General features: G+C 37.5%; 1 protein-coding gene across 1 annotated transcript in view; it reads right to left on the bottom strand.

Moving 5' to 3' along the window:
- HCN1 (hyperpolarization activated cyclic nucleotide gated potassium channel 1) overlaps window positions 1-18,308 on the bottom strand; it is a 436,789-nt gene that overhangs the window by 6,280 nt on the left and 412,201 nt on the right. Inside the window, exon 7 of the mRNA XM_043887787.1 lies at window positions 1,515-1,679. Coding sequence (XP_043743722.1) covers window positions 1,515-1,679 — 165 coding nt within the window. The remainder of the gene's footprint in view (window positions 1-1,514; window positions 1,680-18,308) is intronic.

Here is an 18,308-nt window from a genome sequence, read left to right as displayed (position 1 = left end):
TTATCAATATGATTTTTAATATGTGTGTTGTGTCTAGTGTGCATGTGTGCTCAGTCATGTCTGACTCTTTCCAACCCCATGGACTGTAGCCCTCCCGGCTCCTCTGTCCATGGAACTTCCCTGGCAAGAATACTGGAGTGGGTTGCCATTTCCTTCTCCTGGGGATCTTCCTGACTCAGGGATTGCATTGACAGGTAGATTCTATTACTCATTACTATTGTGCCACCTGGGAAGCCTTGTTGTGTCTAACTAATGGTAATGTACAAATACTACCTTTACTTTTCCTAACCAAATTTCAGATCCTTATGAAGTCTTCTGTCCTACTAATATAGAGGAAAAGAAAGATGTAAAGTGCAGAAGAAAAGCTAACATAACCATAACACCAATTAAAAGTCCTTACCTTTAATAAGAATGAAGCAGTTGAAGTACCTCTTTCTTTACTTTTCAGTGATCCCAACCCCATCTCCTTTGAGTTCATTGATTCCTTCATCCCTCCCTAACTCTCTTCAGCAATATTCATTGTGTACTAGGTACTGTGAATGTAATAGTGAATTAGACATGATCTCTTCATTCATAAAGCTTAGCATCTCTAGAGAAATTTAAATAATAAAAGCTGTACTGTGATGGAGGAACGTCCCAGGGGTACGGGAGAACGTATCCAGGGTGCTCAAACTAATAAGGAGGAGTGGATGGTCATAGGTTTCTACAGGGAAATGATGTCTAAATTGAAATATGAAGGCTAGTAAAATTAAGCTTTTAATCATTAAGCTGGGAAAGGGAGCAGAGAAGGGTCTGGTGGGGGAGGAGAATTTGGGTGTGGAAAAGGAATGCATACCACCTTCTGACATCAGAATGTTCCAGCATATCTTGGAAAGTTAACAACAAGCCAATCTGATCTAATTTTACTATGGCAATTATTCAAATGTTTAAACTAGTGTAACTAGTAAGGCCTTATATATCAATATTTTAATTTGAGAGCAGAAAAAATTTTAAAATAAGTTGATGTTTGCAAAATAAAGCATCTATGTGGGCATTTCTATTAAGGCTTTTTCTGTTTGAGTCTATATTACAAACATTAAAGTTTCTACTGTGACAAGTAAAATGCACAGGTTTTCAAATCTTAATGTAAGAATAAATGTAAAGTAGATCCTTAAGATTTAAAAAAAAAAAAAAACTTGTGATAAAATAATTTGTAATGTAGACCCATACTATTGTATTTTTAGTTCTATTTTAATGCCATCTAGAATTTGTAATCATTGTTTTTACCTTTTGGTATCACTGAGGAAATCAGACTGTGTAGCTAGTAAAAACAGAGATGAATAAACAAACCTAGAATACTTAGAAGAGAAAGTTAGTGCCTCAGATCTTTCTAGAAATATGACTACAGCTAATCGCTATTTCTATGCTAGTTAATAAGCAATCAGTAAACCAGCATTTGGGACTTATGACTGCAAATATATACTCAACCACTAGATTAAAAGTGAATTGTAAGTAAAGAAGAAAATAAACAGTACCTATTCTATCTAATCGGTCAATGGCAACCGTCTCAAAGGCTCTTCTCATCATTGGATATTCCTCCAGGACCTCATTGAAATTGTCCACAGAAAGTGAGTAAAGACGACAATATGTATCAGCTCGAACACTGGCAGTGCGCCGTCCCTTGGTCAGCAAGCAAATCTCTATAAAAACAAAGAAGAAAGATATGTTAGGTAATTTTCTTTAAAAGGCCATTAAGACCTACCTCAAAAAAAAGTCTCATGGTTTGAGAAACCAATGATTAGCAACATTTTATATTTTATCAGAAAATCCCTTTTGATAATTAAAAGTACACAATTGATAATACTTAATCTTAAAATATTCTTTTTTTTAAACAATTGAGAAAAGCTGAAACAAATTTATCTCCCCCAGCTCTCATTTCAATTCCCCCAAAATAACAAAAAGTTGCAGAGAAAAGAATAATAAATGTAAAATGGAGTTGAAAACAGGAAGAGACCATGCTCAGATAAAAGTGTTTATGAATTCTGGAAGGCAGAGAGGAGATGGTATGTTATAGACAGAAACCAAGTGCTCAAAGTTTTAGTTGCTCAGTCATGTCTCACCCTTTATAACCCCATGGACTATAGCCCTCCAGGCTCCTCTGTCTATGGAATTCTCCAAGCAAGAATACTTGAGTGGGTTGCCATTCCCTTCTCCAGGGAATCTTCCCAACCCAGGGTTCGAACCTGGGTCTCTTACATTGCAGGCAGATTCTTTACCATCTGAGCCACCAGGGAACTGAGCACCAAATCATTGGCTTAGAAAGTCCTATGATCAAGCAAAGTTGGATCGCAGGGTCAGATGTATGCATTATAGGAATGCTTTAAGTAGTTCATATATTCCAAATAAGATCAATATAAAAATTATGTTCCAAATGCATAGAGGAATTTTTTAATTATGTAATTTCTAAGGAAAATCCTTTGTTGAAATTTTGATTCCCAATACATGGTAAGCAAATATTTGCAAATTTGGATTTTCGTATTAGGTAAAATCAATGATAAAAGTGATGATTTTTTATTTCATTTTCCAAAATTTATTTATTAAAATTCTGTAGATTTTACTTCTTTAAAAAATTTAAAATAATAGAAAAACATTGCTTCAAAATAATGTATTAGAAAAAAAAAAGGAATGGGAGTATTTCTGAAATACACACTCCCAACAAAAGGAAATATAGCAAAATCATTATTGCAAAGGGCCTAAATTCACACTCCTCTGAACTTATTTAAAGAATTTCAGTTCATGTTGATAAACACCATAAGTAAATTATGTGGTAGGCATTATGTCCTTGATGTTAGAATTGGAAACATTAATCAAACAATATCTTCTTTTGTATTAATTATATGCTGGTAATAAAAAGAAAAAAATAATTTCAGTTAAGAATTCATTTAAACTCAATCTGGTAAGAATAATAATATGCAGGCACTGTGGGAGTACTAAAGATGTGCATCTGAACCAATCTGGCAATTGAGAAGATTTTAGGAAATGCCACCTAAGCCATCAGTTACACTGTTATTGTTCATACTGGTAGATGTTTCAAATTTAATAAACAATATTGTGGTGTGTGTGGCCAAGGTGTCAAAAGAGGAAGTCATTGAGGTCACCTCCTCCTTCAAGCACACCAAAATTACAACTGCTTACAGAGCAATTATTGATGTGAATGACCAGAAGACTAGCAGGAAAGATCTTCTACAACTGAAAATATAAAGAAGGAATTAGAGCAAGATGGGTAGAAGAGGCAGACACGCTGTGCAGTCAAGTCCCATAACCCTGGGTAGGTGACCCACAAACACGATAATCAAAATGGCAGAGATTCCTTTTAAGGAGAGAGAAGCCTGAACCTGATGGTAGGCTCCCCAGCCTGTGAGTCCTGAAATAGATCCCCAGAAAGTCTAGCTTTAAGGCCAGTGGAACTTGCATTCTGGAGAGTGGGGGTGCTGTGGGAAATAGACTCCAGTCTTTAAGAGTATCTGCAAAACCTCATACCCTCCAACATTGACTGCAAAAGCAGTAATTTGAAGGATCCGGCGTCAAACCTACTAGCTGATCTTTTATCCTGGATTGGCAGGAGGCAACTGGGACATACCCTGAGGACACAGATACTGCTGGCATCCATTTTTGAGAGCTCATAATACCCTAAGGTCACTGGTGCTGGCAAGAGCCATTTTGGAATCCTCCTTATATCTTATCAACACTAGAACCCAGCCCCATCCACTAACTGGTCAGCACTAGCCCTGGGGCTCTCTGGCCATGCAGCCAGCCATGCTGGGATCAAAACTAGACAAAGCAGCAGCCAGCAACCTCTATAGTAGCAGGAGTAAAAGGTACATTAGATGATACAGAGGCCTGAATCAGCAAACTGGAAAAAAGAGCAGTAAAACATAACTCAGTCTGAGCAGAAAAAGGAAAAAAAAAAAGTTTGTTTTTTTTTTAAAGTATAGTTTAAGAGACCTTTGGGACATCATTAAGCTTACTAACATTTGCATGATTAGAGTCCCAGAAGGAGAAGAGAGGAAAAGGGGGCAGAGAACACATTTGAAGAAATAATAGCTGAAAAATTCCCTAACTTGGGAAAGGAAATAGACAGTCCAGGTCCAGGAAGCACAGAGAGTTCCAGGGATGATCAACCCAAGGGGGACCACCCTGAGACACATTATAATTAAAAAGGCAAAAATTAAAGAGAGAATATGAAAAGCAGCAAACTAAAAGCAACTAGTTACATACAAGGGAACTCCCATAAGATCATCAGCTGAGTTTTCAGCAAAACCTTTGCAGGGCAGAAGGGAGTAGCACAATATATATAAAGTGATGAAAGGAAGAAACCTACAACCAAGAATACTCTATCCAGCAAAGTTATCATTCAAATTAGAAAGAGACACAGAGATTTCTTCCAACAAGAAAAAGCTGAGAGTTCAGCACCACAAACCAGTTTTACAAGAAATGTTAAAGGGGCTTCTCTAAGCAAAAAAGAAAAGGACAGAAAGATAAATACAAAAGCTATGAAAGAAAAAAATCTCATTCGTAAAGGCAAATATACAATAAAGATAGTAGATCAACCAAATATAAATCTAGTAGAAATGTTAAAAGAATTCTGCATTTAGAAATAACATAGTGTTGTAGGTTAATTGTACTTCAATTATTTTAAAAAAATATGTAGACATGGAAGAAATGCATCAACACGCTAATGGTAGTTATTTCTGGAGGATGGGGCTTCTAGGTGATTGTTCTTTTTTTACATCATGCTTTTATGTAGTTCTATTTGTTTGCAATGAACATTCCTTACTTGTAAAATTAGAAAGAAATAAATGTGATTAAATTGAAAAAAATAATATTGTGAACTGTTCACATTTGTGTGCATGTTTGTGTGTGTGTACCTTTGGTGTGTGTAGGAAAACAAATCTCTATTGGTCATTGTTTAAGTGTAAAGTATATTATTATACCATGGAATCTAGGCTTTTCTAATCTAAAAAATGTAATAAAAAGTATTTTAAACCCTATCTTAAAATTAAGCTCCTGTGTCACTATAGTGCTAGTGTTGTATACAACATATGATTGCTAAATTATGTCAAACAAACTGATGAGAAATATTTTTATTGCTAAGTATTGCTTTCCAATCTGTATTAAGTTGTCATATAGAATGATTATAAGCCTCATGGAAAATAACTCAATGACACATAACGAAGACCTTAAAGTGTATCCATACTCTAACTAGAAATTTCACTTGACAATCTAGCCTAAGGAAATAGTCTGTAATCAGAACACTGATATGGTGATATACATTATGAATTTATGAATGCCTCTGAAAATATGGAATTGCCTTAAATAAACCAAGAATCAGAATCAACAATGTAGTAGTTATTAAAAGTAAAGCTCTTAAGGTCTCTGTTAATAATAGAATGGTCTTGAAAGCTGGAATGAGAAAATCAGGATACAACATTGTAATTATAGCATGATAAAAATGATCACATATAGTGCGAGTAATAAAATCTACAATATGCACTGCTCTAGTTGGAAAATATTTCTTTATGTAGATATACTGTTTATATTTTTTCTTTTTTTGACTTTCCTTTATCTAAATTGGTTCTTTTTATTTTTTTTATTGAAGGATAGTTGCTTTACATAATTTTGTTTTCTGTCAAATCTCAACATGAATCAGCCATAGGTATACATATATCCCCTCCCTTTTGAAACACCCTCACTCCCCATCCCATGAAATAACATTTATTTTTTAAATGTTACTTAAAAATTAATATCTAAGTGCACAGAATGGAAAAAGAAAACAAGATAGGAAGGAATAAAAACAAACCTAATAATGGTGAATTACTAGTGTGGGAGATTTCCTCATTTTTACCTTTCATTATTTTTAATGTATTTTTATTTTGGCACTTACATTTTTAATTTACAAATGCTTTTCATTTTCCTATGTCTGTGGCTTTTTCATTATATCTTCCTCTTTTGTTGGGGATGTAATACCATCTTATCTTCCAGTAGTTGTTAAGAGTTCTAGTTGGTTTTTTTTTTCCATTTATTTTTATTAGTTGGAGGCTAATTACTTTACAATACTGTCCATACATTGACATGAATCAGCCATGGATTTATATGTATTCCCCATCCCGATCCCCCTTCCCACCTCCCTCTCACCCGATCCCTCTGGGTCTTCCCAGTGCACCAGCCCCGAGTTCTAGTTTTAAACAATGGACATATGCTACAATATGGATGAACCTCAGAATATTTCACAAACATAATGAAAGAAGCAAGACATGACAGTCCACATAGTACATGCTACCACTGATATAAATAGCAAATCTATAGGGACATATAACAGATTAATCCTGGAGAAGGAAAGGTCACCACACGCCAGTATTCTTGCCTGGAGAATTCCATGGGCAGAGGAGCCTGGAGGGCTATAGTACATGGGTCGCAATAGTCGGACATGACTTGGTGACTAAATCAACAGATTAGTGGTTGCTTGGGGAAGTGGGTGGAAAAGGAGATTAACAGTAAGTGGGAAGGAAGAACCTTATGGGGATGATAAAAACTTGAACCTGTTTGGTTTGCATAGTGTTGGCTTCATAATTTGGGGAATTTCTAAAAAGATTGAATTGTTTACTATAAATGACTGAATTATATATGTAAAATATGTTGCAATAACAATGTAAAAGAAAAAAATCCAAAAAGTTTTAAAATATATTTTATCTTTGTTATATTTTATATTTAATTTCTGTTCGGTTTTCTGAATTCTTTCTTCTTACTCTAGAATCATTATTTCTGTCTCTGTGTTTAGATTTTCCCCTTATAATATATTGAATGCTTTTTTCAAGGAACCTATTGATGTCCATTTCTACTTGAGGATGAAAACTCCAGTGATGTGGCAGAATATGTGAATTTGGAGTTTTTCTTTAGGGGTGAAGTTTATTCTTACATTTCCCTAAATGCTACAATGAGGAAGGTTGTACTCCAAGGTTATCAATATCTCTCTTACTTGTTCTAGGTGTCTGCTTTGTTCAATTGCTTTAGAGAAGAACCACTGGCTTTTTTCTCCACTCAGGAAAACAAATGCTTGGTTACAGGCTGTTTTGCAATGTGGAGGGAGGGACAGAGAGTCTGTTGTAATGTACATAGGCCTTCCATAAATCACTGTTGTCCGCTTCACTTTTCAGGTGGCCCTCTGTTTCTTGGTAGCAGCTTTTCTAGTGTTCTGCCAGGAGCTTTGCTCTCTCTTTGGTCACAGCTCTGAGCTTATATATTCCAAGCTCCCTCTACTTTTCCTTCAAGTTTCATCAGTAACCACCAGCATAATTAGAAAGAAAAAAAATGTCCCCAACATCAGAAATTTATTTCTTCACAGTTCTGGAGGCTGGAGGTCCCAAAATAGGGTGACTGTATAGCTGAGTTCTGGTGAGAGCGCTCTTCCTGGCTTGCAGATGGCCACGTTCATATTGTGTCCTCACATGGCAGAGAGGGGAGAGTTCCCATCTTTTCCTTGATGAATATGCTCATCAATCCCACCAGGAAGACACTATGCCTATCACTGCAACAAATACTCAATGTGCTCAGTCATGTCTGACTCTTTGTGACCTCATGAACTGCAGCCCGCCAGGCTCCTCTGTCCATGGGATTTCCCACACAAGAATACTGGAGTGGGTTGCCATTTCCTTTTCCAGGGGATCTTCCTGACCCAGGGATCAAAACTCATGTCTCTGACATCTCCTGCATTGGCAGGCAGATTCTTTTCCACTGCACCACCTGAGAAGCCCCCTATCACCTCATCTAACTCTCATTATTTAAGTTTCCACTTCCAAATTCCATCTCATTGCAGGGTAGGGGTTCAACTTAACTGAATTTGGATTTCGTTGGACGCATGGACACTGAGTTCATAACGCCATTTCTCTTGTCCTGAAATACAATTTATATCCTTATTGTTCTTTAAAAAAAAAATCCAAATCCAGCTTTATTGAGGTATAATTGATATGCAAAAAAACTGCACATATTTAATGCATACGGTGTGATGAGTTTGGACACTTACATGTACCTCTGAAAACTTCAGCATATCCTCTCACTTCCAAGTTTTCTTAATTGCATGTTACAGAATACCTGAATTATACTGGTTTACCAATGAAATATCTTAGTTATATTACAAAGCAAAAATCTGGGAGTAGGTGGGGCTAGTGCTAAGTTAGCATCTCAGTGATGCCAACGCACTGTGCTGATATGACTTTATTTTTTTGGTTGACTTCTCATGATCACAGGCTGAAAGCAGCAGCTATAAGAATCTACATCTTCACATAAATGGCGTCCATACAGGGAGAGACTTCCTTCCCACATTTGTTTCTTTTAATTGTGAAGGTAAAACTTCACAATACTCTTTTGCTGCTTTTAATTTTGTTTTGAGAAAGGGAAGATATAAAGATATGGTAACAAGTAAGAAATGGATTTTTATTTACTTTTTTGTATGATGAAAAATTATTTGAACACTTTTTACAATGAGTATGTGTTTCTATATTTTGTGTTTTAAAAAATACATATAAAGATTAGAAAAAATATAGCTACTCAATACTTATACTCATTTTGGGGATATGGTAAAAATAGTTTTACTTCAGCAGAGATATAAATGTATTCATGATTTCTCTAAATTATTCTCTAATGATTGTTGGCCTCTATCATCTGGAGTTTTCATATAATGAATGTACAATATATGTAGCTAAATGAAGCAAAAGGACATGCATTACATGGTAAAGGTGCCCATTACTTACTGATGAATCAGATAAATACTGCCTTTGGTAAGAAAAGAAATCTTAATGGAGGATGCTTTTTAAATAAAAATGAATACATGTGTTATTATTAGACCTTACTGTTTTTATGACATTGTTCACAGTCTTTTTTCCCTGATTGCTCAAGTTGGTAAAGAATCTGCCTGAAATGCAGGAGACCCCAGTTTGATTCCTGGATTGGGAAGACCCCCTGGAGAAGAAATAGGCTTCCTACTCCAGTATTCTTAAGCTTCCCTTGTGGCTCAGCTGGTAAAGAATCTGCCTGCAATGTGTGAGACCTGGGTTCGATCCCTGTGTTGGGAAGATCCCCAGGAGAAGGGAAAGGGTACTCACTCCAATATTCTGGCCTGGAGAACTGCATGGACTACAGTCCATGGGGCCACAAAGAGTTGGACATGACTGAGTGACTTTCACTTTCACTTTTCAATCTCTTTTAACCCTAAAATTCCTATATTGCTATCTCAGTAAAACTTCAGAGATGTTATTGTCCAGCAAATCTTACCTCTTTAGTTCAGTCAGTTCAGTTCAGTCGCTCAGTCATGTCTGACTCATTGAGACCCCATGAACCACAGCACACCAGGCCTCCCTGTCCATCACCAACTCTCAGCGTTTACTCAAACTCATGTCCATAGAGTTGGTGATGCCATCCAACCATCTCATCCTCTGTCAACCCCTTCTTCTCCCACCTTCAATCTTTCCCAGCATCAGGGTCTTTTCAAATGAGTCAGTTCTCCTCATCAGGTGGCCAAAGTATTGGAGTTTCAGCTTCAACATCAGTCATTCCAATGAATATTCAGGACTGATCTCCTTTAGGATGGACTAGCTGGATCTCCTTGCAGTCCAAAGGACTCTCAAGAGTCTTCTCCAACACCACAGTTCAAAAGCATCAATTCTTCAGTGCTCAGCTTTCTTTATAGTCCAACTCTCACATCCATACATGACCACTGGAAAAACCAAAGTTTGGACTAGACAGACCTTTGTTGGCAAAGTAATGTCTCTGCTTTTTAATATGCTGTCTAGGTTGGTCATAACTTTTCTTCCAAGGAGCAAGTGTCTTTTAATTTCATGGCTGCAGTCACCATCTGCAGTGATTTGGAAGCCCCCCAAAATAAAGTCTGACACTGTTTCCACTGTCTCCCCATCTATTTGCCATGAAGTGATGGGACCAGATGCCATGACCTTAGTTTTCTGAATGTTGAATTGTAAGCCAACTTTTTCACTCTCCTCTTTGACTTTCATCAAGAAGCTTTTTAGTTCCTCTTCAATTTCTGCCATAAGGATGGTGTCATCTGCATATCTGAGGTTATTGATATTTCTCCCAGCAATCTGGATTCCAGCTTGTGCTTCATCCAGCCCAGCGTTTCTCATGATATACTCTGCATATAAGTTAAATAAGCAGGGTGTCAATATACAGCCTTGATGTACTCCTTTCCCGATTTGGAACCAGTCTGTTGTTCCATGTCCAGTTCTAACTGTTGCTTCTTGACCTGCATACAGATTTCTCAGGAGGCAGGTCAGGTGGCCTGGTATTCCCATCTCTTTCAGAATTTTCCACAGTTTATTGTAATCCACACAGTCAAAAGCTTTGGCATAGTCAGTAAAGCAGAAATAGATGTTTTTCTGAAACTCTCTTGCTTCTTCGATGACCTAAAGGATGTTGGCAATTTGATTGCTGGTTCCTCTCACTTCTTAATTAAATTTTATTGAAAATAAATGCAATTATGTAATTCTTTATCTTTTGTAATTTTTGAATCAAAACTAATTTTTCAGTTTGGTCGATTTCTTGCCAACTAATGAAGTAGAGTGCTTTCTTGGTGATTATCTGCAGCAGTGATGGTCACCTGCTGATTCAGCTATATGCATGCATGCTCAGTCATATTCATGTCCAACTCTTTGTGGATCCATGGATAGCTCACCAGGCTTCTCTGTCCATGAGATTTTCCAGGGAAGAATACAGGAGTGGGTTGCCATTTTCTCTGATAGGGATCTTCCTGACCCAGGATTTGAGCCTGCATCTCCTGCACTGAAAGTGGATTCTTTACCATGGAGCCACCAGGCAAGCCCCAGTTCAGCTATATACATGCATTCAATTTCTTAGGTTATTTCAGAGTTTGTTTTTTTTTTTTTTGGATGTAGTATAAAGAGTATTGGCCTGGGGGTTAGGAGTCCTGTGTTACTCTTTCAAACTGACTGATCTCGGGTGTGAAGATTTGAACAAATACTTATATTCTCTGGACCTTCATCTATTCATCTGTAAAATGTGAAATGCAATTGCATCTCTATAGTTAAATCAACATTTAATCTATAATTTCAGACTTCAGTCATATTTTATATCTAAAGTTCCATTGGTTTTTATATCTTTAGTTCCTCCATGGTATCTGGTAGGTGCTTAATGTTTGCTGAATTGAATCACTGAACCAACATACAACATGTTCTACAAAATGGATTTCAATCACCCATGGAAAAACTAAGGGCTAAAGATAGATTTATAGTAGCAAAGTCCTTTCAGAAGTTATCTAATGAGATGTGTTCATTCCCAGCATAAAACTCCTTTGCCATTCTCTCTCAGCATCTCAATAATTTCTTAGTGAGAAACAGAACAAATTAGAGTATATTCATGAGGTATATTCTAGAAATAGTCACTGGTTAGTGTGGGAAAAAAAACAATTTAAATAGTTCTTTTTGTGTTTAATGCCTCCAAACACTTTGTTTCATGAACTGAAATAAACAATGCCACACATTTAGCAATGAGAAAAATTAAACTTGGTCTTAAAAGTCTTAGATTTCATGAACTGAATTTCCAGGTTCCATATGAATGGAGTAGGTCTTTTTTTTTAAAATTATTTTTCTCTTGATTTTAAGTTATTTTGGGTATCCACTTAATAAGTGAAGATGGTCCTGTTTAGATCCTTTGCCACTGAGCTACCAGGTAAGCAACATGATATATCTTTGGGGATTTTGTGCAGTGTGTATAATGGAGAAAGTATCTAGAAGGTTTGATAATGTTTTCTTCAATGTAGATATGGTCCTACTCACCAAGTGGAAAATTAACTTGCTTTTGTGTTCAGATTACTACACAAGGAAAATAAAACAAAATGGAATTGAAAAATGAAATAAAATTGAACTCCAAAAGAATAAGCGGAGTGTAGCTTACAGATGTAACCTTTTAAAACAGATTTTCTAGCATATTTTCTAGATCCTGTTGCTTGATTCAATCTTTCTGCTTATTTTCCTTGTTTGTTTACTCTCTGAGAACTCAGCTAGGAATTTCCTAGAAGTGTAATCACTGCTTTTAAAATTTCAGTGCAAACTTACTTGGAAATACATCCTTTCATCAGGATACACATTTCTAAATGATAATTAAGTGCACAAGTAATGGAAACTTGGAATATTAATTTTAATTCTGCATGATTTTCCTGTTTTTCTTTACAAAATAAGTTATTTTCTTCACAGGTTAAGTTATTTCACTTATCTAAGAGAAAAACTAGGGCTTCCCTGGTGGCTCAGTTGGTAATGAATCTGTCTGCAATGCAGGAGACCTGGGTTTGATCCCTGGGTTGGGTAGATCCCCTGGAGGAGGGCAAGGCAACCCACTCCAGTATTCCTGCCTGGAGAATCCCGTGGACAGAGGAGCCTGGCGGGCTACAGTCCATGGGCTCACAAAGAGTCAGACACGACAGCGACTAAGCACAGCAAAAGGGAAACTGAGAGTAATGCAACCATTACAGGAGTGTCAGAAATCTGTTTCCCATTTCAGGATCATAAGAAGTGTGTCCAGGCATATTAAATCTGGCCTCCCACACTACACACACACACACACATGCCTGCTAAGCCACTTCAGTCCCTTCCAACTCTTTGCAACCCTATGAACTGTAGCCCACCAGACTTCTTTGTCCATGGAGTTCTCCAGGCAGGAAGACTGGAGTGGGCTGCCATGCCCTCCTCCGAGGGATCTTCCTGACCCAACGATCAAACTCATGTCTCTTAAGTCTCCTATATTGCCAGGTGAGTTCTTTACCACTAGCGCCACCTGGGAAGCCTGTGTGTGTGTGTGTGTGTGTGTGTGTGTGTGTGTGTGTGTGTTATTCACTCAGTCGTGTCCGACTCTTTACAACCCCATGGACTATAGCCCCCCAAGCTCCTCTGTTCATGGGATTCTACGGGCAAGAATACTGGAGTGGGTTGCCATTCACTTCTCCAGGGGATTGTCTCAACCCAGAGATTGAAACTGGATCTCCTGAACTGCAGGCAGATTCTTTACCCTCTGAGACATATACCACATATATACATATGCATACTTTCAATGAGCTTCCCTGGTGGCTTAGATGGTAAAGAATCCACCTGCAATGCAGGAGACCTGGATTCAATCCCTGGGTTGGGAAGATCCCCTGGAGGAGGGCAAGGCAACCCACTCCAGTATTCTTGCCTGGAGAATCCCCAATGGACAGAGGAGCCTGGTGAGTATAGTCCATGGGGTCACAGAGAGTCGGACATGACTAAGTGACTAAGCACAGCACAGCACACCTACTTTCAATAATCTTTAGGGTATATATCAACCACCCAGTGCTATTTTTGCAGACATTAGTTAACCCTGATTATAAACATTTCAGTCCACCTGACATTATTATCACCTATATAAACAGTCATTTTATAAGGTAAGTCAAATGGCCTCAAATATTTTGCAATTCAGCACTATTTCTCTGATCTCTAAAACAGAACTTGACAACACTGTAAATAGAGTTAATCAGGAACTCATGATGGAAATTTCTAAGTCAATTAAAATTTTTCACCTGAGTTTCTAGAATTTATGGGAAAACCTGTACTTGGTTGATTATATTAACCTTATATTAACCTTTTATTAACCTAAGCAAGAGCTGCTTCCTTCTTTTGCACCCAAATATGAGGAAATAAAAGTAATTCTGTTGTGTCTTAAAATACTAAGTTCCTAGAATTTACTTTGGTTTCTAATCCAGTGTCTCATAATAATGTGTGAGAGGAAATATCACTTCTTTGTTTACTATTTGTGTTTATAATCTTTCCATATTCATACCAGAGAATTAGTAAATTGGCATAGGATACGGTAACATCTGGCTTAAATCAATTTGTATATAAAGCATGGTGATCGAAGCACTTTAAGTGTCAAATGGATCTGAATATAAGGAGCTAAAGAAATTTAGAGTGGGATAAAACATGGGTGTTCAATCCCTGGGTTGGGAAGATCCTCTAGAGAAAATGGAGTATTTTTGCCTGGGAAATTCTGGGACAGAGGAGCCTGGAGGGCTATAGTCCATGGGGTCACAAAGAACCAGACAAGACTGAGCATGCATGCATGTGAAAACATAAAATAGATGTAAATTTTGTGGTATTTAATGTATTTTGAAAAATTTTACTTTTTATAATTTTCTGAAACAGAGACTAGATATAATGTATTTTGATATACAGATTGTATTATATGTAGATAGATTTTACAGCATGAAAAATATACTAAGAAACTGAACAACCAATTTTGCTTTTTTCTAAAGATCTGATTATTTCAATCCCGAAGACACAGTCATACTTGCACAGTTAATAGTGTCCTCTACTGCTGCTTATTCTGTTATTTAGTCATTTAAAGTTATTGCCTTGTAATATGAGCTCTCCCCATATGTTTGGTCAATTTATTTCTTTTAAAAACTAGGAATAGGGTGATCACCTGGGGCTGTGAGTATTGACTCCAGTAGTGACACCGCAGACAAGTTATGCCTTGGCAAAATTGTTATGAGGTTTACCTAAAACAATGTCTATAAAGTGCCTGGTACAAGCTTAGTACAGTATGGACCCTCTCACAACATGAGTTCCCTTCCTTTTTCTTTTAGGTTGCTTCTCCTATCTCTGAATTTTTTCCTGTGATTTTGTTTCTAAGTGCTAGAACCAGGAAGAAGTGATGCTTCATATATTCAATAACCTTCTAAATTGGTGAAAGATAATGACCATCTCCCACACCCACCAAACTGTTTATGAAGCAATTTGTTCACAATCTAATCATCCCAATTCTTTAGATTTGTCTCAAATAAGATGGCTTCATATGGATGGATATCTTTTTCTTAATTACCCAGGGAGAATTCACCTTTTTGCCTCCAAACAGTTTTGATCCTCTTGCAACATAGCCTCTACAGCACATTATTGCCCTTATTTGTTTATGTGATATTTCTCGATGCTAAACTATGAGGTATTTAAAGAAAAGTACACCAATCTAATTTGCAATGTCAAGCCCTTACCACATAATATCACACAATAGTCTAAGTCATGCAATATAACCTGGTTCACGAAATGAGGAATGAAAGAGTCAACTGATAAGGAGCAGAAAGACTTAGACCAGGTTGGAAGCATTCTTCTTAAAACAAGGTGCTCACATTTGAACACAACATCCCAAAGAGCCAGACGTTTTTGACGAGCATTGATGCTATTCACCAGATGCTACATTGCTCTTCTCTTTTATCTGGTTCCTATTGATTCCAAATACTTGAGAACATTATTGTTTTATTCTGTTGGATACATAGAAGTTTCTATTAAGGTTTATAGTTTTCACTCCTTAACCCCTCTTCCCTTCCCCTTCCTTAGGATCAGTTCAGTTCAGTCACTCAGTTGTGTCCAACTCTTTGTTACCCTATGCCAGCATGCCAGGCCTCCCTATCCATGGCCAACTCCCAGAGTTTGCTCAAACTCCTGTCCAAGGAGTTGGTGATGCCATCCAACCATCTCATCCTCTGTTGTCCCCTTCTCCTCCTAACATCAATCTTTACCAGCATCAGGGTCTTTCTAAATGAGTAAGTTCTTCACATCAGGTGGCCAAAGTTGTGGAGTTTCAGCTTCAGCATCAGTCCTTCCAATGAATATTCAGGACTGATTTCCTTTAAGATTGACTGGTTGGATCTCCTTGCAGTCCAAGGGACTCTCAAGTCTTCTCCAACACCACAGTTCAAAAGCATCAATTCTTTGGCACTGAGATTTCTTTATAGTCCAACTCTCACATCCATATTTAAGTACTGCAAAAACCGTAGCCTTGACTAGATGGACCTTTGTTGGCAAAGTAATGTCTCTGCTTTTTAATATGCTGTCTAGGTTGGTCATAACTTTTCTCCCAAGGAGTAAGTGTCAAATAATTTCATGGCTGCAATCACCATCTGCAGTGATTTTGGAGCCCCCAAAAATAAAGTCTGTCACTGTTTCCTTTGTTTTCTCATCTATTTTCCATGAAGTGATGGGACCAGATGCCATGACCTTAGTTTTCTGAATGTTGAGTTTTAATCCAACTTTTTCACTCTCCTCTTTCACTTTCATCAAGAGGCTCTTAAGTTCTCTTTCTCCCATAACATTGGTGTCATTTGCATATCTGAGGTTATTGATATTTCTCCCAGCAATCTTCATTCCAGCTTGTGCTTCATCCAGCCCAGGGTTTCTCATGATGCACTCTGCATATAAGTTAAATAAGCAGGGTGACAATATACAGCCTTGACATACTCCTTTCCCGATTTGGAACCAGTCTGTTGTTCCATGTCTAGTTCTAACTGTTGCTTCCTGACCTGCATACAGATTTCTCAGGAGGCAGGTAAGGTGGTCTGGTATTTCCATCTCTTTAAGAATTTTCCAGTTTGTTGTGATCCACGCAGTGAAAAGCTTTGCTGTAGTCAATAAAGCAGAAGTAGATGTTTTTCTGGAACTCTTTTTCTTTTTTGATGATCCTATGGATGTTGGCAATTTGATCTCTGGTTCCTCTGCCTTTTCTAAAACCAGCTTGAACATCTGGAAGTTCACAGTTCATGTACTGTTGAAGCCTGGCTTGGAGAATTTTGAGCATTACTTTGCTAACGTGTGAGATGAGTGCAATTGTGCGGTAGTTTGAGCATTCTATGGCATTGCCTTTCTTTGGGATTGGAATGAAAACTGACCTTTTCCAGTCCTATGGCCACTGCTGAGTTTTCCAAATTTGCCGGCATATTGAGTGTAGCACTTTCACAGTGTCATTTTTCAGGATTTGAAATAGTTCAACTGGAATTCCATCACCTCCACTAGCTTTGTTCGTAGTGATGCTTCCTAAGGCCCACTTGACTTCTCATTCTAGGATGTCTGACTCTAGGTGAGTGATTACACCATCGTGATTATCTGGGTCATGAAGATCTTTTCTGTATGGTTCTTCTGTGTATTCTTGCCACTTCTTCTTAATATCTCTGCTTCTGTTAGGTCCATATCATTTCTGTCCTTTATAGAGCCCATCTGTGCATGAAATATTCCCTTGGTATCTCTAATTTTCTTGACGGGATCTCTAGTCTTTCCCATTCTATTGTTTTCCTCTATTTCTTTGCACTGAGGCAGGCTTTCTTATCTCTCCTTGCTTGCTATTCTTTGGAACTCTGCATTCAAATGGGTATGTTTCCTTTTCCCCTTTGCTTTTCGCTTCTCTTCTTTTTACAGCTATTTGTAAGGCCTCCTCAGACAGCCATTTTGCTTTTTTGAATTTCTTTTTCTTAGGGATGGTCTTGATCCCTGTCTCCTGTATAATGTTACAAACCTCCATCCATAGTTCATCAGGCATTCTGTCTGTCAGATCTAATCTCTTGAATCTACTTGTCACTTCCACTGTATAATTGTAAGGGATTTGATTTAGGTCATACCTGAATGGTCTAGTGGTTTTCCCTACTTTTTTCAATTTAAGTCTGAATTTGGCAATAAGGAGTTCATGATCTGAGCCACAGTCAGCTTCAGGTCTTGTTTTTGCTGACTGTATAGCGCTTCTTCATCTTTGGCACAAAGAATATAATCAATCTGATTTTGGTATTGACCATCTGGTGATGTCCATGTGTAGAGTCTTCTCTTGTGTTGTTGGAAGAGGGTGTTTGCTATGACCAGTGCGTTCACTTGGCAAAACTCTATTATCCTTTGCCCTGCTTCATTCCGTACTCCAAGGCCAAATCTGTCTGCTACTCCAGGTGTTTCTTGGCTTCCTACTTTTGCATTCCAGTCCCCTATAATGAAAAGGACATCTTTTTTGGGTGTTAGTCCTAGAAGGTCTTGTAGGTCTTCATAGAACCATTAAACTTCAGCTTCTTCAGCATTACTGGTCGGGGCATAGACTTGGATTACCTAAGAATATCTGTCTTTTCATTGTGACTTCTTCAATTGCCTAATGTCTGCATAATTTTAGCTCTACACGATACTATTTATAAACTGATATATACTATACATTTATACCACTTGTCACTGGCAAGTTAAAATACTTTCTGAAGTATTGCAATGATTTTCAGTATATCTACTGGGTAGATAAGAAACCATCACTGGTATTCCTGTGGTAGCTCACATGATATACAGAAGATTAAAAGGAATGTGTTTTGTGATTGGAACAAAAATCACATAAAAATATCAAAGCTAAGAAGAGTAAGGCCACAGTTTTCCTGCTTCTATTCATCCTTAAAAATCTACCAGACCACTCCAAATCTTTCCTTTTGATTTTAAATCTACTAGCACTCA

The sequence above is a fragment of the Cervus elaphus genome, chromosome 25 (genome assembly GCF_910594005.1).
Source record: "Cervus elaphus chromosome 25, mCerEla1.1, whole genome shotgun sequence".
In the NCBI taxonomy this organism is placed as follows: domain Eukaryota; kingdom Metazoa; phylum Chordata; class Mammalia; order Artiodactyla; family Cervidae; genus Cervus; species Cervus elaphus.
Note: the sequence above shows the minus strand (reverse complement) of the source record. Positions and strands in the feature narration are given on the sequence as shown.